General features: G+C 49.1%; 10 protein-coding genes across 10 annotated transcripts; 1 reads left to right on the top strand and 9 right to left on the bottom strand.

The window, feature by feature from the left end:
• Positions 1-212: 212 nt before the first annotated feature.
• On the bottom strand, positions 213-2473 carry PHACADRAFT_249044 (uncharacterized protein). The gene is made up of 8 exons (XM_007391451.1): positions 2378-2473; positions 1779-2312; positions 1660-1719; positions 1446-1601; positions 1295-1390; positions 1213-1229; positions 892-1160; positions 213-836 (listed from the first exon to the last, which is right to left on the bottom strand). The coding sequence occupies exons 7-8, from the start codon at positions 1099-1101 to the stop codon at positions 609-611; spliced, it is 438 nt and encodes a 145-aa protein (XP_007391513.1). The 5' UTR covers positions 1102-1160; positions 1213-1229; positions 1295-1390; positions 1446-1601; positions 1660-1719; positions 1779-2312; positions 2378-2473; the 3' UTR covers positions 213-608.
• Positions 2474-2551: 78 nt separating this feature from the next.
• On the top strand, positions 2552-3284 carry PHACADRAFT_249043 (uncharacterized protein). Its single transcript, XM_007391450.1, has one exon. It carries the CDS (start codon positions 2980-2982, stop codon positions 3193-3195), a length of 216 nt encoding a protein of 71 aa, XP_007391512.1. The 5' UTR covers positions 2552-2979; the 3' UTR covers positions 3196-3284.
• Positions 3285-3520: 236 nt separating this feature from the next.
• Positions 3521-5016, bottom strand: PHACADRAFT_205119 (uncharacterized protein; the record flags this gene model as incomplete). The annotated part of the gene is made up of 9 exons (XM_007391449.1): positions 4881-5016; positions 4733-4828; positions 4586-4666; positions 4407-4526; positions 4254-4334; positions 4142-4201; positions 3820-4079; positions 3687-3753; positions 3521-3625 (listed from the first exon to the last, which is right to left on the bottom strand). Exons 1-9 carry the CDS (start codon positions 4980-4982, stop codon positions 3521-3523), a joined length of 972 nt encoding a protein of 323 aa, XP_007391511.1. The 5' UTR covers positions 4983-5016.
• Positions 5017-5257: 241 nt separating this feature from the next.
• On the bottom strand, positions 5258-7349 carry PHACADRAFT_191228 (uncharacterized protein; the record flags this gene model as incomplete). Its single annotated transcript, XM_007391448.1, has 12 exons — positions 5258-5533; positions 5584-5863; positions 5916-5932; positions 5983-6030; positions 6084-6296; positions 6351-6422; positions 6481-6567; positions 6615-6701; positions 6755-6880; positions 6945-7022; positions 7081-7185; positions 7248-7349. 12 exons carry the CDS (start codon positions 7347-7349, stop codon positions 5258-5260), a joined length of 1491 nt encoding a protein of 496 aa, XP_007391510.1.
• Positions 7350-7586: 237 nt separating this feature from the next.
• PHACADRAFT_249040 (uncharacterized protein) lies at positions 7587-7985 on the bottom strand. Its single transcript, XM_007391447.1, has one exon. The coding sequence runs from the start codon at positions 7968-7970 to the stop codon at positions 7698-7700; it is 273 nt and encodes a 90-aa protein (XP_007391509.1). The 5' UTR covers positions 7971-7985; the 3' UTR covers positions 7587-7697.
• A 1452-nt stretch (positions 7986-9437) lies between these two features.
• On the bottom strand, positions 9438-10495 carry PHACADRAFT_249039 (uncharacterized protein). The gene has a single exon (XM_007391446.1). It carries the CDS (start codon positions 10473-10475, stop codon positions 10182-10184), a length of 294 nt encoding a protein of 97 aa, XP_007391508.1. The 5' UTR covers positions 10476-10495; the 3' UTR covers positions 9438-10181.
• An 892-nt stretch (positions 10496-11387) lies between these two features.
• Positions 11388-11890, bottom strand: PHACADRAFT_249038 (uncharacterized protein). Its single transcript, XM_007391445.1, has one exon. It carries the CDS (start codon positions 11838-11840, stop codon positions 11445-11447), a length of 396 nt encoding a protein of 131 aa, XP_007391507.1. The 5' UTR covers positions 11841-11890; the 3' UTR covers positions 11388-11444.
• A 5-nt stretch (positions 11891-11895) lies between these two features.
• PHACADRAFT_113020 (uncharacterized protein) lies at positions 11896-12545 on the bottom strand (the record flags this gene model as incomplete). The annotated part of the gene is made up of 4 exons (XM_007391444.1): positions 12346-12545; positions 12208-12297; positions 12123-12155; positions 11896-12060 (listed from the first exon to the last, which is right to left on the bottom strand). Exons 1-4 carry the CDS (start codon positions 12445-12447, stop codon positions 11899-11901), a joined length of 387 nt encoding a protein of 128 aa, XP_007391506.1. The 5' UTR covers positions 12448-12545.
• A 723-nt stretch (positions 12546-13268) lies between these two features.
• Positions 13269-15384, bottom strand: PHACADRAFT_249033 (uncharacterized protein). Its single transcript, XM_007391443.1, has 12 exons — positions 15181-15384; positions 15030-15125; positions 14898-14975; positions 14717-14836; positions 14569-14655; positions 14428-14508; positions 14340-14375; positions 14176-14283; positions 14069-14116; positions 14002-14018; positions 13675-13954; positions 13269-13617 (listed from the first exon to the last, which is right to left on the bottom strand). Exons 1-12 carry the CDS (start codon positions 15280-15282, stop codon positions 13312-13314), a joined length of 1359 nt encoding a protein of 452 aa, XP_007391505.1. The 5' UTR covers positions 15283-15384; the 3' UTR covers positions 13269-13311.
• A 785-nt stretch (positions 15385-16169) lies between these two features.
• On the bottom strand, positions 16170-18158 carry PHACADRAFT_180964 (uncharacterized protein). The gene is made up of 11 exons (XM_007391442.1): positions 17985-18158; positions 17855-17929; positions 17742-17819; positions 17586-17678; positions 17459-17530; positions 17036-17404; positions 16940-16997; positions 16814-16899; positions 16601-16759; positions 16376-16551; positions 16170-16326 (listed from the first exon to the last, which is right to left on the bottom strand). Exons 1-11 carry the CDS (start codon positions 18084-18086, stop codon positions 16200-16202), a joined length of 1395 nt encoding a protein of 464 aa, XP_007391504.1. The 5' UTR covers positions 18087-18158; the 3' UTR covers positions 16170-16199.
• Between the last annotated feature and the right edge of the window lie 8074 nt (positions 18159-26232).

Raw genomic sequence — 26232 nt, 5'->3', positions numbered from 1 at the left:
GGTACTTCAGGACGTTGCAAGAGTGCGGGTTGGCAAACTAAAGCGCCTGCGATTCACCAGCTACGAAAACTACTAGGCCCAGCTTCTCCCCGCAAAGTCCCGTCGAGACGTCGCCGAACGCATCCGCTTCTCGCTCGTCCTCGAGGGACTCCTTTCGGGCCTAAGCTCCGCGCACCGTTTTGTGCCCGCTCTGTGACCTGCCATCGGCATCGCGCGCAGCTCCACCGGACGCCGCATATGCAGGTTACTCGTTGGACGTTCAGCTTGCGGAGACTCTATGGTGCGGCGCGCCGTGGTCTCATCCATGGAGGTCTGTCTGTCGTGCGCCGAGGCTCCAAGCTGTCTGTAGTGCGACACCGGCCCCGGGGGTGACCCATGCAATCGTCAGCATGGTAGCTCCGGTTTGCATTCCAGTAGCTCCGATCCTCATCATAGTAGCTCCGAGTGCGTTCTGTCGAGTGTCGTATCCTTGCGGCGCTGTCCGGGCAAGACGAGTCCCTGGGGCGGTCTACAACACGCTCCGCGCTGTCATCCCGCATTTTGTCTACCGAGTGTGGCGTCCTAGCGCTGCGGACTTCGAGCGACGTCTCTGCTCTTTCCCGTACATACTATGGCTCCGCGGCAGCCTCCGCCGCCGCCTTCTTGCCTTCGGCGGCTCCGAGGGCCATGAGCGCGTTCGCAAGCGGTTTGTTGTATCCGATATACCTGAGCGTTAGGTACTGCGTCCTGAAGTGACCGAGGAAGTACATGTTGCGCACATGATCCACGGCGTCCAGCTTCGTCGTGAGGAAGTCGGCCTTTGACGGGAACGTGTGCCGCAGGATGGCCTCTTTGACCTGTAATCAGCGTTTTTATTGGGCGACTTGACATACCGAGAGAACGAACACGTACATTTCTTGGAAGACGCGCGTACTCCTCCTTGCTAGTGTCACCCACTTCGACACCGATGAACGTCCCCGCATAGTGGATGCCGTTCTCCGAGTGATAGAATACCTCTTTGCGCACGCCGACGTGCTTCTTGAGCTCGTTCATGGGCGCATCTCTCTCAGTGGGGGGCGGCAGCGCCCTTACAGCGGTGCGTTGGAGAGATGAGACAGGCATAGCCTTCCAAATAGGGATAAATCATGCGGTTTATGCAGGAGAGGACGCTTCCTGGCACACTTCAGAAAGAGGAAAGACTAGTCTGAGGGAACGTGGGAGGAGCTAACTTACAGATGCGCCTTAACGTGCTGAGATGAGTGGGGATCAGAGGCCACGTAAGCAATCAAGAGCTTAGGAGAGTAGTGGCACCAACAGGAGGCAGATTGTGGGGTCCTTTCGGGCCGTTGAGCGGCAGGTAAGAGTGTCTAAGTACATCATCCACGATTTTGAACCATGGATCACGGGGCACCTGAGGATTCGAATTTCAAGCCGCATTCATCGAAAATGCATGTATTCACACTGACCGTAAGTCCAGGCGCAGCGGCGAGATTCAACATGGCCTGGAATTTTTCGCTGGGTCCTGCGAAACATGACGCATCAAGCGTAGGTGCAGCCGGAGCAGACGGTTCCTTGGTTACAGGTGTCGGTGTGACTGGTGTGACGTTGGTCCAGCCAAGAACCTGAAACAACGGTGCGCCTAAGCGCTATATTCTCGCTAACCATCAGACTCGTACTCGCCTGTTCGTACATTCGACGTTTACTGGTCATCAGCTCCAGCTCCTGGCGAAGCTTACACTCCTATAACGACATACGGATTAAGTGCCCTCGCAACAAAATAAGGAAGAGGCATTAAGTACCGTTTTCATGTACTCGTCTTCCTTGAGTTTCCATTGACTCCGCAGCTCGTCGAATTGCCGGCGCTCTTCACGCATCTCGTTATTCTTCAAAACGTGTTGCTCAAGTCCATCTGGTCGCTGCTGCAGCGCATCGCAGTGTTTTGACTTGGAAGCGAGCTTCTCCCCGAGTTCTTGATGTGATACTTGCGGGCCTCACAGGCTGCCGAGCTTCTGCTGCAACTCAATAACTCTTTCTCCCATTTCGTTATACGCGCTGATTCGATGATCAAGCCGCGTTGAAGTGTTAGGCATCATCCCCTGGACCTCGACGACTTCAGTATGTACCAAAATAAGGATATAACTGATATGAGCCTAGCGTATCTGCATCACAAAAATGACCTGGTGCACCTGGCGCTCAGCGCCCGAGCGTTTGTGCGCGCCTTCTTCGAATTTTCGTTGATGCGGATCGACCTCTCCGTGCATCGCTCCAGAAACTTGTAAACTTTCCAATAATACGCTCATGTCCGCATTCTCACCCCACAAAAGTCGACTGATCTGTGAAAAGATAACGTATGCGCATTAGATTCATCATTAGGCTGCCACTGAGTAGCATAACTCACTTCACGCGCTCACTCGAGCTCTTGACGGAGGACCTAAAAACTCACAAGATGGTCTCATACTCCCCTATTGGAGGTGATATGACCTTTACAACCTCGCTCTCAGGCACTTGTGCCCCTGCGGTGTCTTCTGCAATTTGCAGTCGCGCGATCTCGGCACGCAGGGTAAGGTTATCCTGCCAGTAATGAAAGCAAGTTCATATACGCTCCTGGATTGACAATCTACCCTTTCAATCACCGTCATGAATGCGTACGCATCCTGGGGCCTGTATCAATATGCAACACAGCCCAACCTTCCTTTTCATGGAAGCCCAGCAATACTAAGCTCTCTCGAATTTCCGACGGGTATACCCTGGAGCTATTTAATTGCCAACATGACGGTAGCAGTAACACGTGCTATCTGGGGACATTCAGGTGCACTGCTACCGGATTGCTTCCGATGCAGGACTACCGTCTCCTATCCAAAGGTGTTAGTCTGCAACCTTACGTTCTAGCCTCCAATCCTCACTCTATTTATTATACCGTAGACGCGCGTCGCCATCTTGCAGAATACCTTTCCGCCTGGACACTCGGCGTCCTCACCGGACTGGGACCACGTGAGAAGCATGTACCTTGCCGGAATACGTCAGATTCACTACGCAGACTTCGAGCGTGTTTCGTTTAACTATATGCTTTACGATGCCTTGATAAAGCAGAAAGAAAGGGATGACGCTTCGACGAACGGGAAAGAGAGGGACAGCGCTATGGAAGCCCCGCGACGTCGGCGCAAACGCAAACGCGACTCTGGCAACAGGCAGGCGAACAAGCGAGCGTATATCTGACCATTACAACTGAGCTCCCATATATTTGTAGCGTATGGAAATAATGTACTATCAGCTATGTATGTCTCGTTGTCGGTGTGTGTACATCTGGACTGCAGGAGTGCAACGCGTAGCGAACTTTTTCAGCGAGACCCCTGCCCGTCCTCGGCCCTCGGACCACCAGACGCCACAAAGGCTCTGCCAAAAGCAGCTTAGCTCGGGGTTCGAATCCGCGCGGTGCCCAATTTGTTTCATACTCCTATCATCTGGATCTGCGGATACGGGGTTCTGCGTTGCTTTTAGGTAATCCATTTGTTCTTCATTTATGGGCCTCTCAGCCTTTTGACTAAGGTCGAATTGCAGAGTCACCATGGACAGTCTCCTTCGTGATTCCGAGATGGTACCGCAGTCCTTCAAAGTGCTCGACGACAAGCTGCAGCAAACCCAACAGCTGTTGGACAAAATGAATAAGGTAGACAATCTTCGTATGCTCGAAAATGTCTCTCATTCACTTGCACCACCGTAAGTGTGAGATCGACGTAAATGGAGGAATAGTACGTGCAATATCTCCTTGATATGCTACAGCGCAAATAAAATTCATAATGAGAGCTGTTATCGCATGTCAAAAAAAACTTGAATACTTACTTGAGGAAGGTTATCGGGGTTACGTCCATGTCCCATACAAGGAATGCACTGGATGTTGGGTTGAAGCAATGACGACTGGATACGACGAGCACAATACTTGCCGTCTCATGGATCTGACCATCGTCGCGGAAGCGGACCCTTCGTGTTGGTTCGTTTTCGCCATCAGGGTTTTCCTCTTCTCCCTCGCCTCCAGAATCCTGGTCGCTCGCAAGTGGGGAGAGCGGCAGATTGAGCATGGACTTGACACTTATTTCCGGGCCCTGCCAGCGTAAGTGAGCTAGAATAACTCGTATACAAGCCAACATTCGCCAAAGATACTTACGTCTCGTTCGTATATCATGTTCGATCCTTCGGCGGCATGCTCTTTCAACGAAGCAAGCTTCTGAATCGTACTCGTGAGGAACGCACGACCTAAGCGGGAACTAGCTGCGCACCTTTCGAACATACTGGAGCTTCTTTTCATACCTGTTCTCGTTAGCCCTTAATTCTTGCAGTTGCTTAGCAATATCCTCTTCCTGAAGCGACACGACGAAGAATACATTAGAGATCATGAAGCGCTTGCTGCGATTACAACCGCGCATACTTACCGCGCGGAACCGGTCTAAGCAGCTAGCAAGAGGTTTCACGTGCTCTTCTATGTGCACGAGGGGCTGTGTACCAAGCTGAACGCGCAGCCTTGCGCTTTCTTCCTCCAGAAGAAGGTTGGCCTGATGATACGAGTGAGATTTAGAGCCAATACCAAAACGATCTTGTATTCAGTACGCACATGGGCAAGTTCCAAAACTTCGCGATTACTCCCTGCCAAAGCATGGCGCGTCCGCTGCAGCTCCTGCTCGATTTCGGAGTCCTAAAGAGCGTCCATATCAGCTTAGAGCCCTGGATACGCTCTGCGCCCATGCTTCCGCGAACTCACCGGAGCTGCATTCGCATCATCATCCACGTCCATAGCAAACGCGTCCATTTTCTGCTGACGCAGCTGGGCAATTTCATCTTGCAAATCTTGGATCTCCTATATCCAAATCGTATCGTCAACGACACGCCCGGTGGCCGGCTTTGCGCACCCTCTGCGATTTGTCTAACGCCTGTCGCGCATCCTTCAACTTCGTGTTGAAAAATTGCACAAGATCGGGGGCTAGACTGGAGTCCACGCTGAGCTCCTCCATAGGCGGAGGTATTGAGTTGAAAGCAGAGGGCGACAACCGCGGGCGTCTGCAACAATGCTGACAACAATATGATTGTGTGACACGGCAGCCCGGCAACACGACAACGGCACGTGAGATGTGACTAGCGCGCTGGTGACTTTTGCATGGACCGCGACCGTTCACGGCAAGCGCGCCTGTAGTGACAGCTTTGGTACGAGGTCATTCATACAGATTCACTTTGCTGACAAATTTTATTATACTTTGCGGTGAAGACTGCTTTCCCCAACACTAGCTCGCTACTCTCGACGGGTCTTCTTCCTCCGAATCGCTCCGCGGCCTCCACTGCTCTCGCGTTTACGCTTGTTCGACGCATGCTTCGTTTCGTCTTGAATTTTCAGATCTATCAATGCGTTGAAGTAGTCTTGATTGAACTTCACGAACTCCAGATGAAGATATTGCACCTGAACCTTGCCCTGTGAGTATAGGTCGATTATGTGGTCCCTGTTTCGCCTCGATAAGCTTCTGTATTGTGACGGACGAATAAATGTCTGTTTCAGGATGTCCTCCTTGAACTGTGTTTACAGCCGGTGAGCAAACGTTTTGCACGACAAGTGGTCCTTACCTCTTTATCTAGCTGCCGGAATTCATCCTGCGAGTAGTAATGGCTTGCGCTGACGCAACGATACATCCCTAGGTAATGCACGCTACCATGAACAGCACGGAACAATTCCCTTGTGCCGCCGGTGATTCCCTGGAGACTGGGCTCAATCTTGATCCACGAGATGGGCTCCGTCGATGTGTCACACTTGGAAGGTGACGCAAAGATGTGCGCCTTCCGGTTATTCTTCCCATGGAGTTGCCGTGTCTGCCCGGGCCATAAGAGGATCACTGCTCTCGCTGTGCTACATGTATAGCTCGATGAGCGAACTTTTTCTGTGATACAGAGCAACATACGATAGCTCGCGCACATGCTACTGCAAGGGTAAGTTCCCGATCACTACTGTACAATAGAATTACTGACGGCAGGAAGATCATAGGGTGTACGACTTGGATCAATGCAAGGTGTCACCTGAAGCATTGCCAGTGAGCAAAGATGCATCGCATAAGGTTTTTACAACACACCACGGATGTGTTCACGTCAGTTGGCATATCTGCTGCGTCTTCTTCACCCCTGTCATCATCACTTTCATCATCACTTTCATCATCACTTCTGATTTCCTTTCTATCGCACTCGCTGACCCAACCACCTGTGTGCTGACTCGTGTCATCACCATCTCTACGAGCAGTGCTTTCGTTCTGCTCAGCATCAGCATTAGAAACGCTCTGCTCGCGAGTCTGTGTAGTCAGCTTCAGTAATCAGATATTGTAAGAAGGTTGATACCACCCTACGTATTTCAGCTCTTCAAGGCGAACTACCTCGTTTTGCAGCAGCTGAATGCGACTAGTGAGCGATGTCACTTCCTGAGTGGGAGTAAGTTGGCGATGCGGAGGTAAAGAAGACCTTAGGTGCCGTACACACCCTTCTGGAAGCGTAGAGCTTTTTCTTGTATGTCTTCTTCTTCGCAGTGAGTATATCTAGCTGTAATTCTGAATCTCGGCACTTCTCCTGTGTCACAGCTTCGACGAATAGCACCCTGAGAGACATGGACTCACATTACGCTCGAGCGCGTGCTCAGAATCAGCAAGTTGCAGCTTCAAGACACTGTTCTGTTGGTGAAGCGATCTTATATCATTTTTTGCCTAGCACAAACACACATAAGCATGCAGCAAGGCACCATTCAACACATACGTACGGGGCAGAGTCTCGCCCAACAGGTCGTGAGAGGCTTAACATCCTGCTGCCATGATGAAGCGTCAGAAGAGTGTAGGCTTAGCTGCCCTCGCAGCCTCTCTATCTCTTCGCGAAGATTGCTGTTCTCCTTCCAAGCAAAAATTAACGACATTTGAATCTGCTAGTCAGCGCAGACTCGTTCTGTGACTGACCTCAGCAGTGTCCTGAGCATACTGGTTGCTCTCTGCTAACGCCTGCCGGACATGCCCAATTTCTTGTGCAAGTGTAACCTATAGGTAGCAGATTGAGTGAAAACAACAGCCTGTACGGCGAGGCCACGCAACTCACATGATTATCGCGTTGCTCTTCCTCTTGGTTGTTCGACTCGCTGGCAAAAGCATCGGCCTTCTGGCGATGCAACTGGTGAATCTCATCTCTCAGATCGATGCTCTCCTTGAGTAACACCTTAGTGTTAGCGCAATGCGAGCAGACCAGAACTCTCAACGCTTGCATACTCTTCTCGACTCGTCCAAGGCCCTACGTGTCTCCACGAGTTTCTCGCTGAGCAACCTGACGAACTCCGGGGCAAGCTCGGGGTCCCTGGTGAGCTCGTCCATGGCCCACGCGATACAGATACGGAGTATCAGAGCAAAATGTGGACAGACGAAACAAGGACCGTGCGATCTCACCCCTGTGGGCACCGGGCAGAGAGGAGTGCGTCTTTTAAATTATGTGCGGGTGACCCGCTTGGCAATGTATTGATCGGTACAACTTCACGTGAAATTCACGTGATATTCGCGTCTGTCTACTATGCGGTCGTTACGCGGGCAACCCGTCGCAAGCTATACGTCTAGACTCCACTCGCTCTGCGCAGAGAATGGGCGACGCGATTACCAGACCCGATCAACATTGTTTATTCCACATACTAGAGATCATCTCTGTAAAGGAACGGAACAAAGCCTGAATCAAACCCGCGCTCTCTTCCTCGCCTGCCACTCGCCAGCCTGGCCGTCATGTTTGCGCTTAGTAGGCTGAGTTTGCGATGTTCCGACACCGTCGTCCTCCTTCTGCTGTTCCTTCAAGGCATCATATAGCTCGCGATTGTACGCAACGTAATTAAAGTCTGCGTATTGTACCTGACGCGTGCCCTTTCGGTACATGCGGCTTACGTGCTTGTAGTCCGACTCAGAGACCGCGTTTCTGCATGCAAAGGTCTCATTTACAAGGTCATTCTTCATCTGTGCGACATCAACATTAGACGAGAAGATAGCTAGAGCACACGGTCGCAAGACTGACCTTACTAGACAGCTGGCGATATTCGCCCACCGGAAGAGATCCGGTAGCGGCACACTTGTACGTTCCTAGGTAGCATATGCCGCCGCACTGACGATGGAACAGCTCTATGGTGGCTCCAGCTAAAGACTCGAGGTGGTAGAGATCACCGCGCTTCCATTCGTAGGGAGTGTAAGACGTGTCGCAAATGAACATGGGTTTTACGATGCGTGCATGACCACAACGGCGATTGAATGGCGAGATTGTGAATTCGGGAACGAACATGCATTTGTTTGCGTGTCTGAATGCTCAGTAAGTCGTGAATGCAAATGGATGATAACGACGGGCTTACAGCAATTGTCTAATATTCTGGCGCGCAGATCAGCATCACGGCGGTACCAGCATCACAGGTTCTAAGGGATTCAATACTCACCCAGGGAAGATTGAATGGATGACGTTTATATCCCATGCAGGGAATGAGCTAAATACCGGTCAATCGCAACACATGGGCAGGTGCGGCAGAAGACTTGCCGTCTCAGGACCAGGGCCGTCATGCAAGTTGAAGCGGGCCTCTCGTGATGGCAATTTGTCTTTGCTGTTGGAGCGCTTGTCACTCTGCCCCTCATTTTCGAGATGGTTCTCTCCCAGAGGTGAGGGAGAAAGAGACTGGTCAAGCTTAATAAGTGCCTCAGCTTAAGCCGAGCCAGCGTGTAACTAAGTCCATGGTACTCACGTTTTGTTTCGATGCTGAGCTTTGTCTCTCTACAGTAAGCTCTTCATTCGAGGAGAGCGCCTGAAGTATACCCATGACAAGACAGACTAAGAGATTCGGGCGATCACGCACCTTTCGAGCGTTTTTGAACTTCTTCTTGTGCTTATGCTTGTTGGCTCCTAAATCTTGCAGCCGTTCTTGGGGCGCACTCTCCTATAGCAGCGTCGTTGGGACATCACCTAGTTCAGCGACAATGAGAACGCACTCTCTGTTCGGCTGCGTTTGCGCGCTCGGACAATTCCTCTGACTGTTCCCGGAATTCTTGTATCTCTTTTTTAGCCTATAATGCAGTACATCAGCGAGCGCTTTACGCAGTTACAGTCGCGCACACTCACTGGACACTTTCTAGCCAGGCGGCTTGGGCGCTGATTTTCGTCTTCGCCTGCGTCCCCCGCGGGCTGGGTTTCAGGCTTGGAGCGCAGCACTGTAATCTCGGAGCGCAATGTTGCAGCTTCTTCTTCTAGGAGCTGGTTCGCCTGATGGGACAAGTGGCGTTCTAAGCTTGAAGCAAATATAGTATCCGCGCAAATACGTACATGGGCCGTCTCTAGCACTTCCCGGTTGCTTCCAGCCAGAGCAAGACGTGTCCGTTCCAGCTCTCGCACGACTTTATCCTAGAGGGTGCAGATACCCGACACGGTTTGATAGCGACCTTTCACCATACTTTCTCGGACTCACCTGGGTGCCCACCACTTCGTTATCTACGCCTGACAAGTCCCCGAGAAACATATCCGCCTTCTGCTGACGCAGCCGGGCAATCTCATCTTGCAGGTCTCGGGTCTCCTGTATGGGAATTGTATTGTCAAAAACACGCTCGGTAGCTGGCTCTGCGCACCGCCCGTAAGTCATCTAACGCCTGCCGCGTCTCTACCAACTTTGTGCCGAACAGCCGCACAAGGTCAGGGGCTAAAGTAGGGTCCACGCTGAGCTCCTGCATGAATAGCGTGGTGAACGTGTAGGTCGAATGCGGAGGATGGCAACCGGGCGTATGCAACGATGTCCACAACAGTATGACCGTGTGACAGTCCGCCTCGTGGCGGCTCCGCAGTATAACAGTTCTCGTGAGATGTGACTAGCGCATCGGTAACCACTGACGACGAACGCCAACGAGCTTGCGAGCGTGCCCGGAGTAATAACTTTGGTACAAGATCACTCCGTTTGGCGTCGTGCGTACGTACAGGTGTTGGACACAAGGCTTGCGTTGACTCAGGCTATCCTTCGAAGTCCGGGATATCTTGACCTGACAATCTAAAAACCAAATACGCTGCGGAAATACAGTGGAGAGTATCAGAAGGCGGTACAATACAAGCATTCATCCATACAATTGTCCCATTTCCAGTCTCGCTTCCACCGTCCTCAAACCGACAAGAAGCGAGACAGGCCAAGGCGATTGCTCGCTGATCATCTAATCCGCTTGTTGTGCTGCCTTCCTCGCCTTCTTCGAAGGACCCGCCCCTCCTTCAGCGTCTGCCGAGGCGGAGCGCTTCATGCCCGCGGTGGGGGTACTGCCAGTCGTCGCCGCGTGAGCCTTCAGAGCAGCAAACAGCGACCGATTGAACCCGTCGAAGCGGAGCGTCAGATATTGTGCCTTGGCCTTCCCCGTCATGTATCCGTTGCGTAGGCGGTCGGTATTGCTCTTTTTGACCGCGGATAACGCTGTCTTGGATGGGAAGGTCTGCTTTACGATGGCCTCTTTCATCTAGTGCGGTATTACGTGTTAGAGATGGGCAGCACGGAGAGAAATGTCACGACGCACAGGCTTGGGCAGGGCCGCGTATTCAGACTGATTGACCGCGCCAAACGCGATGGCGAGGTAGGTGCCCACGTACGAGACCTCCGTCGGCGTGACATGATAGAACACTTCCTTCTTGCTGCCAATCATCTGCGGGAGCTCGTTCGTAGGAGGGCCGAAGTCGAGCGTCGCTTTGGCAGACTTGCAACGTGACAGAGGCGCGAGAAGTCGGATGTGATTCTCAGAGTGCGGGATGATGATACGATCAGGACAGGAAAGAATTGTACTGCCTGGCGTGCTGAAGGGGATGATAGGGTCAGCAAGAATATGCGAAATAGACTGCCATTTTCACGAACAGGTGCTTCTTAACGTCCTGTATGAATGTATTAAAGAATACCTAGTCAATCATTTGGATCATTAGGACGTACCGCCGGAAGTGAAAGCGGTGCAGTAGGCGACGTGATGGATAGGCAGGGATTCTTCATAATTTGATTTACGATTATTGCCCAGGGAACTCCAACCTTGACCTAGTCATAGTCTATCAGACCTAATACGAAAATAGCATATCATATGCGCTCTCACCGTCTTCACGGGAGTAGGAGGCCGGGGGCCGAACGATGAACTAGCTGCCAAGACAGAGCGAAACTCAGATTTCGGTGCCATCTGAGACGTCTTACTGCAGCTTGTTTGAGCATTGGCAGCGACCTGCACAGAGAAGAGTGTGAATGTCGTCCCAAATTGAAGTATTGTAGGAGCACTTACCGGTTGCGCAATGGGCACAAGTTGGGCAGGTATGGCCTCAGCCTGAGGCGACGCAGGCTGCGCTTGACGTGCATTAATCTGCTCAAGAGCCTGGGTATGGCTGTAGGTGACGCAGTGCCGGATCCGAAGGAAAAGATGAGCGTACTGCTTTGTACCGCCAGTGCTTGCTGGTGGCTAGCTCGAGTTCCTGACGGTGCTTGAACTCCTGTGGATTATGAGTCGAATACCGTCACGGATTATCACCCGTGCAAAACTTGCCTTCTGATCGAACTCGTATCGCATTGCGCTGGACTGTTGTTGGAGTTCCGTGATCTTGCCAGCGTTTTCTCGCACATCAGCATCGCGCCGTGCAAGTTGCTCCTCATATTCTTTAAGACGCTGCTTCATGCTGTGGTTCTGCGCATTGCTGGAGTCGAATTGATGTTGAAGCATGCTAATCTGACGCTGCTGTTCTTCACAGGCGCTTTCCTTTTGCTCAACTTGAAGCTCTAATTCTCCTACACGTTCTTGAAGCTCTTCGTACGCTGTGTGCTGCTGATCAATTACGGCTTGTGCCCCTGCGAGGTCCATTTGGAGTTTGCCGGCTTCTCGCCACGCCTACGCCAGAGAACAGCAGTTGACACAAAGTTCAAGTTCTCACAGATCCAGTACGCACCTCACACCCAGTCCCTGGGCATCCTGCACTAGCGTCCATAGCATCCTGACGCGACGTTCCCTCCGTCTCAGCAGTACGACACCCTTCCAGAAGGCCCCGGAGATCTGCGTTCTCTCCTTGGAGTCGTTGATTCATCTGAATACATAGATAGGTCAGGGCTATGCTTGACGAGGGTAATAGCTGGATCGAGGCCTCACTTCGAGCTCATTGGTGAGCATCTTTCTAGTATTCTGATCTCGAAGTTAGTGCGAAATGCTTTCAGCTTCGCGCGGGGTCTCTGACCTTCAGGTCTTCTTGCGCAGAACCTTCGGAGCCTGCGGTGGCCTGAACAGCTTGAAGTCGTAGAAGTTCAGCTTGGATTGCGTCCTTCTCCTGTGCAAGACTCCAGATACACGTTTCCTCAGGTCGAACAACACGCACATTTCTCGTATCCTCCAACGCTTTGCGTGTCTCTTGCAGCTTGTCGTCAATCAGCTTGAACAGCTGCGGGGCTAGCTCGGAGTCGCATAAGATATGGTCCATAGCTGTGGAGAGTAGGGAGTAGAAGTTTTAAACAATACAGCCGCGATCCTTTCTCTAAGCTACAGCTTGGTGGGTGGGGATAAGAGGGAGCGTGAGACAGCGCTCACACCAGATCTAGATCCGAGATCACTTAGACTTGTTAGGCAAAGGCTTGGTGGCGTTCGGGACCTGCCGCCAGTCGTCCGGCCAACAGCGATTGTGATAAATTCTTTGGAAGGGGCAGCGCAGGATGTTTTCTACCATCTCAGTGTATTCAGCAATTTACTGTTCGGAAATTTGTCTTCAATTCCGCTATAGCGTAATTTGTTTACGGCTGGTTCGGAAAATCAACTTTTCTGATGCCATCCCAACAAGGTAAGTGTAACTTCCACGACCCCCGTCGGCGGCAGCACCCAGACTCAGCTCGTCCGCACCCTTCACCCGGCACCTGTAGCAGCAAATTACGTCCGGTGCATTATTAGACCAAAACCCCTCCTTCCCGTAGCAAGACAGGGTGCAAAGTGCTTTTAAACGCCGAAGGGCTTGCGTTGTACTGCCAGCCTCGCTGCCGGCCTTGCTGCTAGTGCGGCCACCATTATAGCTTTCGGACCGGTTCCACAGGGATTGCATACCTCCGTTTGTGATTTTCACTTACCTGCGTGAACATGTATGAGGGCTAGAAGCTATAAAAAATGCAGGAGGGAATTGTGAAGCACAAGACATCGCGCGCTCAGGGCCTGAAGTTAGTTCAAGTTACCATTGTGGGACGGTGCTGGAAAAGTTCAATCTCTCCTTATTTTCCGAACCAACTGTAATTATTTCAGGCGTAGAACAATTGTACTCGCATATGTGAACTACAGGAGATATCGTAGTCAATGAGCGTCGTTACTTTGCCATCTTGCATTTCTTGGACAACTTTTGCACAGAAGAATCTTCTGTCGCTGCGTCCTGTCCGAACTTCCGCTTCTGAGATGTCTTCGTGGCATGGTGCACCTTCTCGTCTGCCTCCTTTAGCTTGAGCAAGGCATTAAAGTATTCGTAATTGAAGTTGTCAAAAACGAGGTGCACAAACTCCACTTCCGCTAGGCCTTTGGTGTATGCCTTGTGGATCGCGCTCTTCGTGGCATCGGTTAAGCCCCTCGTAGCCCACAGACCACCGGCAATCGAGTGATTTACGATATCTTCCTTGACCTAAAAATCAGTGCTCTCTTGAGTCGTACAAACAGGTAAAACCTACACCGCTCGCACCTGATTTTGAAGTTGACGAAACTCATTGCTCGAGTATATGCCTGCTGTGACGCAGCGATAGGTTCCCAGGTAGCGCACGTCCCTCGGGCCCGCAAGATAGAAGAGCTCGCGTATGTTACCCACCATTTTTGCTAGGTTGTTACCCGAAGGTGTCCAAGCAAACGGGCTCGTTGCAGGGTCGCAAACCGATGTCGAGCCCAGGATACGCACATCTTTCCCATCTCCGTGTGGATAGATCATCACAGTGCTTCCCGGTCGGAAGAAGAAATTGCCAGCGGTCCTGCATACGCGTTCAGCCATGCTCAGCGGTACGTATTTAGGACGCACGAGATTCTTGATACTTCCTGTGGGACGACGTCAGCTGAGGTTTCTCCTTACAGCAAAGCGAAGTTACCTTGGGAAGATTTATCAGCCTACGATTGGGAGATAAGCAGCATCTGTGCTTCAGTCATAATCAAAACGTTAAGGCTATCATATAGAGCGAAACATAGAGCACCCAACTATATCGACGTCTTCCTTGTCCTCATTGTTTTCCTTCTCATCCTTGCTCTCAGTATTTTTAGTGTCCTGCTGTGCCACTGCTTTCGTTGGTTCTCTAGGGACATCCACCTTTTGTAGAATATTAAACACCGTGCAGATCAAAATAAGATAAGATTAAGACTCACAGGGGGCTCCACATCACGCTTTTGCGCTTCATTTGCCTAATTCTGGCACTAAGAATGTTTCAAATATAGCGTGGTACGAGAAACTAACCTCTGTGATGGATTGCAGCTTTGCCTTGTATTTATTCTTCTTTGCAGTTGCCTTGTCTAACTTTTCCTGAAGTTCGAGCTCCTACATTCATCGCAGTTGAGATAGCATTGAAAGATGCTGGCCAAGCCGGAGATCACTCACCTTGTCACGGCTGGCTGCATCTTGCTGTGAAATTCGCTCTTGCAGTTCCTGGACTTGCTGATGCAGCTTCCGAACATCATTCCTCGCCTAGTACACGGAGAAGACAACTGAAATTAGGACTACGCTGGCAATATATTCATTTACGCACAGGACAGAGTCGCGCCAAACAGCTCGTTAGCGGCTTGGCATCTTTGATCACTTCGTCTGTCAGAACGAACGAGTTCTTCGAGCGGTAGTGGTTAAGCTCGGCATCCATGTTCTCATTCTCCTATATGTCTTGTTCAACACGCAAGTAGCCTAGTATAAGAGGAGGGCTACATGAAACTCACCCCACAGAGCTCCTCAAGCTGCGCAGTTTTCTCTGCCAGTACTTCACGCACACGTTCCAGCTCCTGTAACATATCGCCCTGTGTAGATTGAATTCGACGCGGAAGAGGATGTAGTAGTTTTGTTGAACTCACTCTCAGTCCTACATCTCCTTCTGCAGACGCGCTGGCAAACGCATCTGCCTTCTGCGCTCGCAGCTGCGTATTTTCATCTCGGAGGTCTTGGTTTTCCTATGCACTGTGTTATCCACGACACTGCGAAATATCTAGCTATAACTTCCCGTACTTGTTTAGCCTGGTCCAACGCTTTGCGCGTGTGCGCGAGCTTCTCGCTGAGGAGTTTAACCAAGCTAGGCGCCAGCTCCGGGTCTTTGCTGAGCTCTTCCATACTATTGTACAACCGTAGACAGGATACTTGCGATTTGGAGCGTCTTATGAGGGAGTGAGAGAGTATGTAGTTGGACGACGAAGGCGATGACAGCGGACTGAGCCCGCCGCATCACGCCTGCAGGCTGAGATCCCAGTACACTTTCATCTATACCACGTGACCAGCGCCTGTCACGCTTCAGCGTGTTTTGGTGGAGGAGCAACCTTCTAAAAATTTCACAAACTATTGTGTAGCTCAGAGGACAAAAATGAGTAACCGGAATTATAGATTGTATGTACAGTAACAGCTTTGGGTACCTCAATTTTGAGCAAACAAACACAGCCATGAGCAGTAGGGCTTAAGGAGAGAGGCATGGAATGAATATAATATAATATAATATAAAATTTATGAGATATTTCGCCGTGCTGCGCAGCAGTCTAAATGGACTCAGCACACACATCCCGGATGCTCAGGAGACAAAAGGTGAGGTGATGTCCCATTCACCAAGGGCTCAAGTTCACAACACAAGGAAAATGTGAGTGTCGTGTTTACCTATATGACCTATCTCGTACTTCTTAGCCGATATTATTCTCACGTGAGCTTGTGACCGTTGCGCCTGTGATTTCTGCAAAGCCGTATTTGTGTGTCAGACCATTTTTCATGTTAAGTGTTGCGTGATTCTGACTGGGGACCGTTGCGCGCCACACGAGTCCCATAGGGACGTACTTCTCGTACATATATTTTTTGGACCATGGTCTTCGCCCCCTTTACGTACTGCGCATCCAATATGACACGTCGTAGGACAGCGTGTCCAATACCCCGCCAGAGCATCGCCATCTCAGGCCTCAACACGCGTCGATATGAAGAGGGAGGGGGGAGGGCCCTGAGCCAGGAAATCTAACATCAAGCGCTATAATTTTTATACGGTACCCTGGCTACTAACGGTCAGTGAGCTGCGCAGCAGACTTCCGAGCAGCGAGCGCCCGACGCATGCGTTCGCGCGTTTCATTCGAAGCGTTTCTAGCTCTCGTCTCCGTAGAATCCATAGTAATGCCGCCGTATCGCCTGCACCTGCAATCTGTTACCATGTCGCAGAAGGAGCCAAAACACTTACAACACCTGCTCGTACATCTCGTGTCGCACCTGCTCCACCGCGTCGGGGTCGAGAGCTTCCCAGTCTTCTGTCAGCCACTGGAGATGGCTTCTGTACTTGGCGCGATACTCGGCCGTGCGAAAATGGTGGGCCTGATCTGGCTTTCCCGTCACCCAGGAGTCAAGGCTGCATTCTGCCTGCACGAGAGTTGGCCTGCATGATCACGCGGGTGAGGATAGAACGCACACATGTGAGTAGAAATGCGATTGTAGGGATGGGCAGAGGGTCGAAAGCGGCGTGAAATTCGGCGCCTATGTCATGCTCATTGGAAAAGAGCCGCTTCTGTAACGCGTGCATGAGCATCGGAACTTCAGCATAGACCTCTGGTTTGTCCGCATCAAAGTCCTGCGCCCTACGTTAGTGACAATAAAGCCAATGATATCGACGCTATCTGCACACCTTATATCCAAAACGTTTGGGCGTGCCAGACAGTAGGCGAGCGACTCGCGCCATATTCGCTGCAACGATGTCCTCGTGGAGCGCATCTATGGCAAGGCCGTAAGTTAGCGGAAGCATGTCGCGCACTATTTCTCGCATATGCGACCGTATTGAGGATTGGCGCCTCGACATCTGGAGAAGCAGGCTGAGTAGCAGTCAGAATAAACGAGCGAGTATACGCACAGCATTGACAATCCGAACAATACCCTCTTGCGGCGTGAACTTCTTTCGCATCTCTCGGCAGGTGGAGATCCAGCACTCCCGTGACCACTCTTTGTTCAGCTCATCGGAAGGAAATGCGTCGATGGTGTAAATCTTGACGGTGAGCTTCTGGACTGCACGATTAATCAACTCTTTGATCGACTTGCTATAATCACTGGCCTTCGGCCTAACTTTAGCAGGTGGTACAGCCCCGCCGTTCTTGTAAAGGATGAGTTGAGGCTCAGGAGATGGTGAACGTGACCTTCGCCGCTTGTGAGCAGGGGACCTACTGCGAGTGCGCTGAACTCGCTGACGAATGGCGCCATCTCGCCTGTTTTGCAGTTCGAGCTCCTACACACATAACGGTTGAGGAACGGGATGCCGCACGAGACACAGATAGTTAACCTTGTCACACTGCGAAAGCTGCCCTTGTAGCTCTTGAGTTTGTTGACGTAGCTCCGGAATATCATCTTCGACCTGGTGCATAGCGATGACGTCACTCATTAGTCTGGCGAGGCGTCAGCACACGCACCGGCGGCTTGATATCTTCATCTTCATCATTCGACGGAGTGTCAGTATTTCTTGTGCGCAGATCATCCAGCTCGTTTCTCATTCTCTCATTCTCCTATGAAGCTAGGCGATGAGTTGCACACAACAGAGTATAAGAGAAGGTTTATGTTACACTCACCCCGGAGAGTTCTTCTAACTGCACGTTTTTATCGGCCAAGTCATCACGCATACGTTCGAGCTCCCGCAAGACATCGTCCTGTAGGACTGTGGTGTTTAATGATTACGGCTCACGAGACAGCTTGTTAGAATCACTCTCGACCCCACATGTCCTTCCACTACCATTTCATCCCGCAAATCTTGTATTTCCTAACTTTCGTATCAGTGCCAGCACTGTGAAGCATCTCGCTGGAGCCAGCCGCACTTGTTTGGCTTCGTCCAACGCCTTGCGCGTGTCCGCGAGTTTCTCGCTGAGGAGCTTCACCAGGCCGGGTGTCAGCTCCGGGTCTTTGCTGAGCTCTTCCATATTTTCATACAACTCGAGAGGATTCGACGCGAGCACGGGATTCGTGTGAGATTCCGAGGCGGCTCTGAGGGTGATGTTGGCAAAAGCGAACCGACGTTAGTCCCTCGCGAGGGCTGATGGCATCGGTGCTATCACGTGATCCGTGACAACTCGCGTCTCGACGAAGCAGGACTTGGCAGGAGTCAAACCCCACAACCCTACTGCAAACCGCGTTGCACTGCAATAGGCTTATCGACGTTGCAATTTCCTGTCTCGACGTGCGAGTCGATATCAACATTCACGTTGGCCACAAGCTAGAGCGATAAGCTCTTCCGCGAGACGGACTCCATACAATACACAAGATGCGACGTCTACTCAACCTGAATGAGGAGTAAAAGTGGACATGGTTTTCTCGAGTATGTATATATAAATTATTTCATGTCGCTGCTACAACTAGCTAACAGCTTGCAAAAATTCAGGTGCTGGAGGGAATGGTCATGTACAATGCGCCACACTGGCACATTGCCGACACGCTTCTGATAATTGTAAGTACATGGCAAACACCTGCTGAAGGTAATTTCACTTTTTTATTCCAGGGATTTTACAGATGACTCGAAGATACCACTATCTGTAGGATATACGTGCTGCACATTCACCACTCGCCACTCAGTGCTCCTTGAGTGCTCAATTACAATGGCGCTTTCTCTTGCTCATGAGGTGCTGATGTGCGAGCCAGCAACTGCTCAAGCGCGTTCTTCCGAAGCAAACCCTGATGTCTTCTCACCTAGATATCTGCCCTTTCCACTGGCCTCACACAGAACTTGACAACCTATGCGATTCACCCACTTTGAAGCCTCGTCATATAACTTGGCACCACTGGCAGGACTCGTCTGCATCAATTTTCACTGCCAACACTCGGCGATATCGAGGGCACGAGGAACTGCGCTGACACTTTGTGGCTGCGCAGCTGATATCCTATATGCGAGTGGTGGGGTGTCTCTTGGCATCAATCTTCGTACACGAATTCCAAAAAAATCCCGTCGAGCCCCCCCACCAATATATCAGGGCCGTTCGAAAGCCTGGCCATCAGCGTGTATGAGTTCTGTCGCTTCCGGCTCTGCTCTTTGGGGCTGGTGCCTCGAGCCGCTCATCTGAGATCCACTGTTTACGAACATATAGATGGACGACTGCGATGGCTCAGCGACCAGGATGCTGGCGGTTCTGAAATGCAGCGGTAATAACAAGCATTTGAAAATCATTGTTTAAGCTTGTCAGAATGAACAAAATTTATCTACAAATCTGTAAGTGTTAAGTGCCTCGGTGTTCTGGATACATTTGAAATCGCGATTTATCTAGTTCATTGTCAGTTGGTTTTCAGGACGTGAAGGCTGTGATTGATGGGTGAGCTGGATTTCCATATGACTGAATGGAAAACGTCGGGTACCTTGCATTAACGCTCTGGGGTCAGAGCTGGCAGTGATGGAAAATCATGAGTGCCTTCTCTCTACTTCTTCAGCCGTTCAATGAAGTCTATCATTGGCTCCTTGCCCTCTATATGGTGATGAAGTGTGAGTCGAGCGTTTGCCATATTCTTTCGTATCTAGTGTGACACCTGGGTAAACTCCTCTGCAGTGGTTTTGTTGCTGTACACGATGTCGAGAGACACGTCAGGACAGAGCTGACACATGGAGGAATCAATTTCTCTCTACGATGGCTGAGTGGCGCAAGGTGTAACTGACCTGTAGTCAGCCACGACTACTTGATGAAGAGACAATGGGTGATTAGAAGACGAGGATCGTGTGACTATGTTCACCTCGATACTGGCAGAACCTCCCAAGATGCGAAAGTCGCCTAGAAAATGCAGTTTAAACGTGCGTAGGACAACACAAGATATGTAAGACTTGCCTTTATGAAGCCAATGGACATTGAGTGTGTCGGAACAGTGCACAGCCCAGAGCGACTTAATGATCTGGGCACTGCAGAGCATCGAGTTCTCCGCCTTATCCAACAGAAACTGTCCTTCAAGCTCAGCCTCATCCCAAAGGTGTCATGGGCGTAGCCCCAGCCTCCCATTTTATTCCGATTTTCTATGATTTATCCTACGTTTATATGGCCCTCCAAATGTCGTCGGCGCATTGGCGCCAGTTTACAAGTCCTAGCCGCGCGCTAAACACCTTGAGAGCGCATTACTGACGGGCACGCATCAGCGCATTAGACACGCCTGTATCGCCGCTGCCTCGTCACCGCATCACGCTTTCTCGGTAAAACAGCCGCACTCCAATCTCCACCAGACATCCGATCTCTGTTGGCCCGACAATGTCATACGTTATGACATGCCGGCCCCGTCTATCTCCGAGTCCGATCAACAACGGACATTCTATCTCCGTCGGCCTGACAAACGTCATATCCTATGATATGCCGGCCCTCGCTTCTCTGCCAAAGTCCCCTAGACATTAGTAGCCGCCGTAGCACAGTCGCTTATGTAACGCCTGGTCCGCGCGCAGCCTGACTAGTATATAAGGAGCCCCTTTGTCACTACCTAGCTCCCATCTCAACCTCTTGGTTATTGGGCTAGGTAAGCCTTTGTTTGTACTTTAGTATAGTCACTAATACATCTTGGTTATTGGGCTAGCTGAACAAGCTAATGCATAGTCGCCAGACCTCGTCGGCGCCGCCTTCTGACTAGATCCACGCAGTATCCCTCGTGGTGTGTCGATGCAAGTCCACATCAAAAGGCCAGAAGAAATAGAAATTCAGATAAAAGGCCAGTATTCAGTGCAGTTTCTCACGTAGACGCTCCTGATAGAATGAAATGTCCACTTGCATCGAGGAAGGTGGCGTATATCGCAGGGATCTCTTCATGATATGTTGTCTGCCTCGATGGCTTCAAGGCACTTGAGAATGGCTAGCTGTCGGAGAAGGGAGGTGAAGGAATGGAATCTGTATCCGGAAAATTTAATACTCAATAACCTCTGTAGTGAACCTGGATATTCATGTAATCGAGGCCACATTGCAGTCAGATCGCTGCTTGCTTGGAAATAAGCCTGAAGTCCACAGCACTCTAGTCAATTGATGTTAGGCAGAAGCCCGTTGAGAGGACTGCGGAGACATCGCCAAAAGTAGGAGAGTTCGTGGTGTTCACTAGATCTGAGTATGAGCTGTGTAACATGTGGAGCAAGCCAGCCAGATAACTGTGACTGCAGAATTTTGACAAAGTAGGTTATGTCCTCTTTGCACAGTAGGCACATTTGGTGAAAGAGCTGTGGGCAGATCTTGCGAGCCCAATGTGACCAGACAAGAGAAAGATCAAGGACAACAGCAGAGGATGCAGGAAAGAAAGGACAGGAAACCATGCTTTAGGGCATCTATGGCTGTAGCATAACAGCGAGAATGGGAAGGAGAGGAGTCACGTGGCTACCGGAGGATCAACAACATGCTGACGTAATAACTGATACTCCATTTTAGTTGTCATGTTGTGCTCACATCGACCAGAGCAGTTCTAAGAGTCTAACTGGTGTCTCTTCACTGCCCTCCAAACAATCCCCAGCACAACAATACTGGCTTGTTACAGGTTATAAATGGCTTCTACATCTCCCAGGGCTCCGTCTCCCTCTGCTAAGGCCCCCGCTCTTCCAATAGCATGCTCCATTGTGCCAGGGCTGATGCATTGCGCATGCTGAGCTTATGGCAATCATGCACTTCGATGACCTATTGCGTGGTGTTGATAACATCACTCTAATGTGAGGTGTGTATGACCCTCTGCATATGGGGGATGATGCATAATTCACTCGTTTGCTTAGCACACGATCCAAGACGTCTCCAGCCAGAAAGGTGAACATCTGCAACTGGATAAGCCATGCATGATGGATTCAGATACTTGTTGGGCATGTCAGCTGATAAAACTGGAGCTAGCACGCAGATGTGCAAGGGATTTTATTTTAGTATATGACTGGCATTGTGGGTATGTGCAAGTAAGGATACTATAAAGGTTGGAGATGGACAAAAATACACACATCACAAACTTGAAACACGAGGAAACTTGTTTTCAATCTGAGACACCGAGGAGAGGTGCACATGCATGCAACACAGTGCATGAGAGTGTATGAGGGTGCACATGCATGCAACACAGTGCATGAGAGTGTATGAGGATGCACATGAATGCACAAAAATGCATGTGCGTGCATGGCCATGTGCTCACGTGAGCCGAAGTGCAACTAGGGTTATGTGGACCATAGCATATATGCTTGGCGGGTACAATTTCTTCATTTCTTTTATGCTGCAATATAAATAATAATAACTTATATATTATAATAGCTTACTATTTATATGAGACTTGGAACTATATACAGTATTACAAGTTTACTAGTTTCTAAACTGTCTGCTTGGTCAGACAGTGCGAGACTTATTAGATTATATCTGGTGCCTGTAATCAAGCCAGAATTTGAAGAGATGGCCTCTGAAGCCATGCCACAAGGTGGCTGGAAGCTTTGTTCACCCAAACTCAACTCATATTGGACTGGGATGCTCTTCTCTTTTAATCTGTCTGAGCATGAAGACAGGACAGGGCATTTGGAGATGGCCCCTGTGGCCATGCCACAAAGTGGCTAGAAGCAGTTATATTCCAGGCTCCACTCATTCTCAACTGGGAAGCTCTTTTGGTCTAGTCTGTCTGAGCCAGAAGACAGAACAGGGCTTTTGGAGATGGCCCCTGTAACCATGCCACAAAGTGGCTGGAGGCATTTATGACCTAGGCTCCACTCAATCTTAACTGGGTTGCTCTGCTTGTTCAGTCTGTCTGAGCAAGACAGGGTAGGCCTTTTATAAATGGTGCCTCCAATCATTCCATTCCAGAAGTTGGGCTCAAGATTTATATCAAAGGTTTATAAGGTGATTTTGTCTAAGAAAGTGCCAGTAGAAGCTACCAAAAGGTAGCAAGCAAGGTAGAAGATCAGGGGCAAGCCAAATCTCCATGAAGACTTGGAGAAGTTACACTTGTGAAGCATGTTGTGAGCAGAGATGATGGTGGTTAAGGTGAAAGAAGTGTATGAGGTGTATTTACCCTTTTCAGTTGGGTCTGAGGTGGCAAATTGCGCATTTTCAAAGAGCAGTTGCCTTATTGGGTAGAGGTTGGAGGTTCAATCCTGGCTAGGGGATCTTTTTGATTTCAATGATTTTCAGTTTTGCAGGCCAAGATGAAGTAATATTATGGCAGATAGTATGACTATATGTTTATATAAGATATATATTAGTGTTCTGAAATAGCAGAACGGAGTAGAATAGCCATTAAGTGTGGTAGCTCGAAGGATTAAGCTTTATGCACAAGATCATGACCATATGCTTAATTATGAGCTCATATGTCTGAATATCCACAATATAGTAGCCTAATACTTGCAGGGCATAGTAAAAAAGGCTCCTATAATATCTTTGTGAATTATGGACAAGTATTGATCTGTAGAGAGGAGTAAGAGCAATAGATGTATAGAACATTTTTAATAATTCCAAATAAACTTTTTCAATTATATATATATTTATAGTAGTGCCAGATGGTATGGCTAATGGGTTTATAAAATATCAAATGATTATAGCCCCTGTAAAGTTCACAATGCATTGTGCAACACTGTGCACTAAGCTTTAAAGCCAGTAGTCAGCACTTTATCACTGATCCATGGTCTTGAACCATTCTCATACTAAGTACACAGTTAGTATGTATATAGCAGATCCTATGCTACATAGTATGGATGAACAGAAATATGTGAGGAAGAATAGAAGTGATGAAGAGAGCAGAACATACTGTGGCGCTTACAGGGCGCTTATTCAGGCGTTTTCTCGCACTTTGTTCCTTCTAAATCACCTCTTGAAACAATTATTTTGGCACATATTTTTACATATTATGGACCCTTGCACTGTGATCTATCTGATGGTATAACAATCATCTAGATGTTGTGCCTTTTGAAAGTGGTCTATTCATGAAATTTGTCTAAGTCCCCAGCTCAAGCATAAAGCACAGTGCTGAAGAGTCAAAGCTGATCCAATTGTGACCAAATGATTTTTTACATGTAGATCTATAATAGAGATATATGTGGACAAAATTCCAAGTCAATGGCTTAAGTATAGCAAGTTGTAGAGCAAGGGGCAGATTTGCATTAAAAAGTGAACTGACTCCCAAAGTGCTACTTCCAACAGAAATTACATTCAGAAATCGTAACAATGGTGGGCAAAACTGGGCAGCTGTGTAAAAACTGGAACTTGCATGAGCGCTCCCATACGTACCAAAGTTTACATGCGTGCATGACCATGCACTCATGTAAGCCAAAGTGCAATGTAAGTAGATGAAAACTGAGAAGCTATGTAAAAACTAGAACTCGCATAAGCGCTAATGTATGCACTGAAGTGTACGTACGTTCACATCAGTGTCCCGAAGGGCACCCTCTAAAACTTGAACTTGCACACATTGAACTCGTTCACCCAACTTGCAATGTTGAAGCAAACTTGCAATGGTAAGCCTTCATCTCGTGCACTCTGACCCTGAACTTGCATGCCATGTTGTCAGACTCACTAAAACTAGCCACAAACTCGCGTACCATGATTTCAAACTCACTCAGACTGAGCATAAACTCACACGCCAGATTTTGATCTTGCTCAGACTGATCATAATTTATGCACCATGATTTTAAACTTGCTCAGACTGATTGTAAACTCGTGTGTCTCCCTCAGACTGATCAAAAACTTGCGTGCCACAATCTTAAACTCACTCAAGCTGATTGTAAACTTGTGTGCCATGATCATAAACTCGTACAGACAGATCTTACTGTAAACATTAAATGCAAACTCCCGTGCCATGATCAAAATCTGGCTCAGACAGATAATCGGACAGGCTAAGGGCCAGAGACCTACATAGTGTGAGTGATCCCATCAGGCTCTTACTAAACTCAATGACATCATAGGGGGTAGTTTTCAATGGAACTCCTATTGAAAACTACCCCCTATGATGTTATAGTGCTTCTAGAATTGAAATAAGTGCCAGAGCGTGGGAACTTAGCTATTGTAAGGTTCCACTTGCTCCCCTTCCTTTTTCCCTTGCAAGACCATTGGAGCAAGTATTAGAATAGATATTAGAATATGTTGGGAGCATATATACTAACCCTCATACTGTACTTTTACAACCGTACCAGATGTCACACGTCACACCACTTTTCCGCAGACACCACCAATAATATTCTCTCAATTTATGGTGATTTTGGCAAGTTGTCGGAAAAACTCATTTTGGGCACTTTGATCTAGTATAGTCGTAAAAGTACAGTATTTTCTTGTGGTGTTTACATTATAATAGGTATTAAATAACTTCTAAAGTGAAAAAGGGCACCAGAAACAGAGTTTTGATCAAACTGAGACCGGGTTTCTGATTGAAGTGGGAGCGAGTTTTTGGTTGAGCAAAGAACTAGTTTTCGATTGAAGGAGGAGCAAGTTTTTAATTAAACCAAGAGTGAGTTTGTGACCCAAAGTATGTGAGTTTTCTTTCTAGTGTACACTATTGTGCATCAAAATGGTTTGACACAAAATATGATACATACCAGGTCAGTTTCTATGTGTTGGCCAATCTTATGCATGGCAACAGCATCTTGGAACATGCGACAACAGGCTGATACATTTGGAGACTACTAGAAACAGGTAATAAACTTGTTACATGTTTTATGCATAGGCCAAACATGTATCAGATTTGTTGGGGCAGCTGCTACAGATAGCAGGGCAAATCATCAGGGCAACTGTGTATTTTTAGAAGATTCCATGAAACTGCAGGAATATAGAAGAATAGTGTAGAATAATATAGAATACTCTAGAATAGGCCAAAGTAGACCAAAGGATGGGGCTTCCAAAAGCTATATAAGAACCTCCAATTCACCCCCAAAATACAAGCAACTTTGAGAGCAAGAGTCTCGTCTGTGTGTGCCCAGGTAGAAAGTGCAATCAGGCACTTTCTTCAGTGTGAGATAGTAAGGCTTGGCAAATAGGTGCCAGCTTATACCTTAGGTTTGTTTCTGTTTATTCAAGGTGTTGCAGGTAGACAATCAGGTCTATCTTTTAAAGTAACATCTTCTGTGTTAGTGCTTACTTTTGTACCATCCATCTTTGTCTAGGCATTAGCGACTCAGTGCTGCCTCTTAGATAC

Source organism: Phanerochaete carnosa (genome assembly GCF_000300595.1).
Source record: "Phanerochaete carnosa HHB-10118-sp unplaced genomic scaffold PHACAscaffold_2, whole genome shotgun sequence".
NCBI classification, from domain to species: Eukaryota; Fungi; Basidiomycota; class Agaricomycetes; order Polyporales; family Phanerochaetaceae; genus Phanerochaete; species Phanerochaete carnosa.
The sequence above is the reverse complement of the archived record's forward strand: the minus strand, read 5'-3'. Positions and strand labels throughout refer to the sequence as shown.

Excerpts from the sequence above, each read along its gene's own strand:
- PHACADRAFT_249044 (XM_007391451.1), bottom strand. The coding sequence starts at position 1,101 with ATGCCTGTCTCATCTCTCCAACGCACCGCTGTAAGGGCGCTGCCGCCC. Across the intron at positions 837-891 it reads ACGCGCGTCTTCCAAGAAAT|GTCAAAGAGGCCATCCTGCG; the intron begins GTACGTGTTCGT and ends CGCTGATTACAG.
- PHACADRAFT_249043 (XM_007391450.1), top strand. The coding sequence starts at position 2,980 with ATGTACCTTGCCGGAATACGTCAGATTCACTACGCAGACTTCGAGCGT.
- PHACADRAFT_249040 (XM_007391447.1), bottom strand. The coding sequence starts at position 7,970 with ATGAAGAATGACCTTGTAAATGAGACCTTTGCATGCAGAAACGCGGTC.
- PHACADRAFT_249039 (XM_007391446.1), bottom strand. The coding sequence starts at position 10,475 with ATGAAAGAGGCCATCGTAAAGCAGACCTTCCCATCCAAGACAGCGTTA.
- PHACADRAFT_249038 (XM_007391445.1), bottom strand. The coding sequence starts at position 11,840 with ATGGACCTCGCAGGGGCACAAGCCGTAATTGATCAGCAGCACACAGCG.
- PHACADRAFT_249033 (XM_007391443.1), bottom strand. The coding sequence starts at position 15,282 with ATGGAAGAGCTCAGCAAAGACCCGGAGCTGGCGCCTAGCTTGGTTAAA. Across the intron at positions 14,976-15,029 it reads AAGGAGATGTAGGACTGAGA|GGCGATATGTTACAGGAGCT; the intron begins GTGAGTTCAACA and ends CAATCTACACAG. Across the intron at positions 14,284-14,339 it reads AGCGTGATGTGGAGCCCCCT|GTGGATGTCCCTAGAGAACC; the intron begins GTGAGTCTTAAT and ends ATTCTACAAAAG.
- PHACADRAFT_180964 (XM_007391442.1), bottom strand. The coding sequence starts at position 18,086 with ATGGAAGAGCTCAGCAAAGACCCGGAGCTGACACCCGGCCTGGTGAAG. Across the intron at positions 17,820-17,854 it reads TGATTCTAACAAGCTGTCTC|GACGATGTCTTGCGGGAGCT; the intron begins GTGAGCCGTAAT and ends ACAGTCCTACAG. Across the intron at positions 17,531-17,585 it reads ATGAAGATATCAAGCCGCCG|GTCGAAGATGATATTCCGGA; the intron begins GTGCGTGTGCTG and ends GCTATGCACCAG.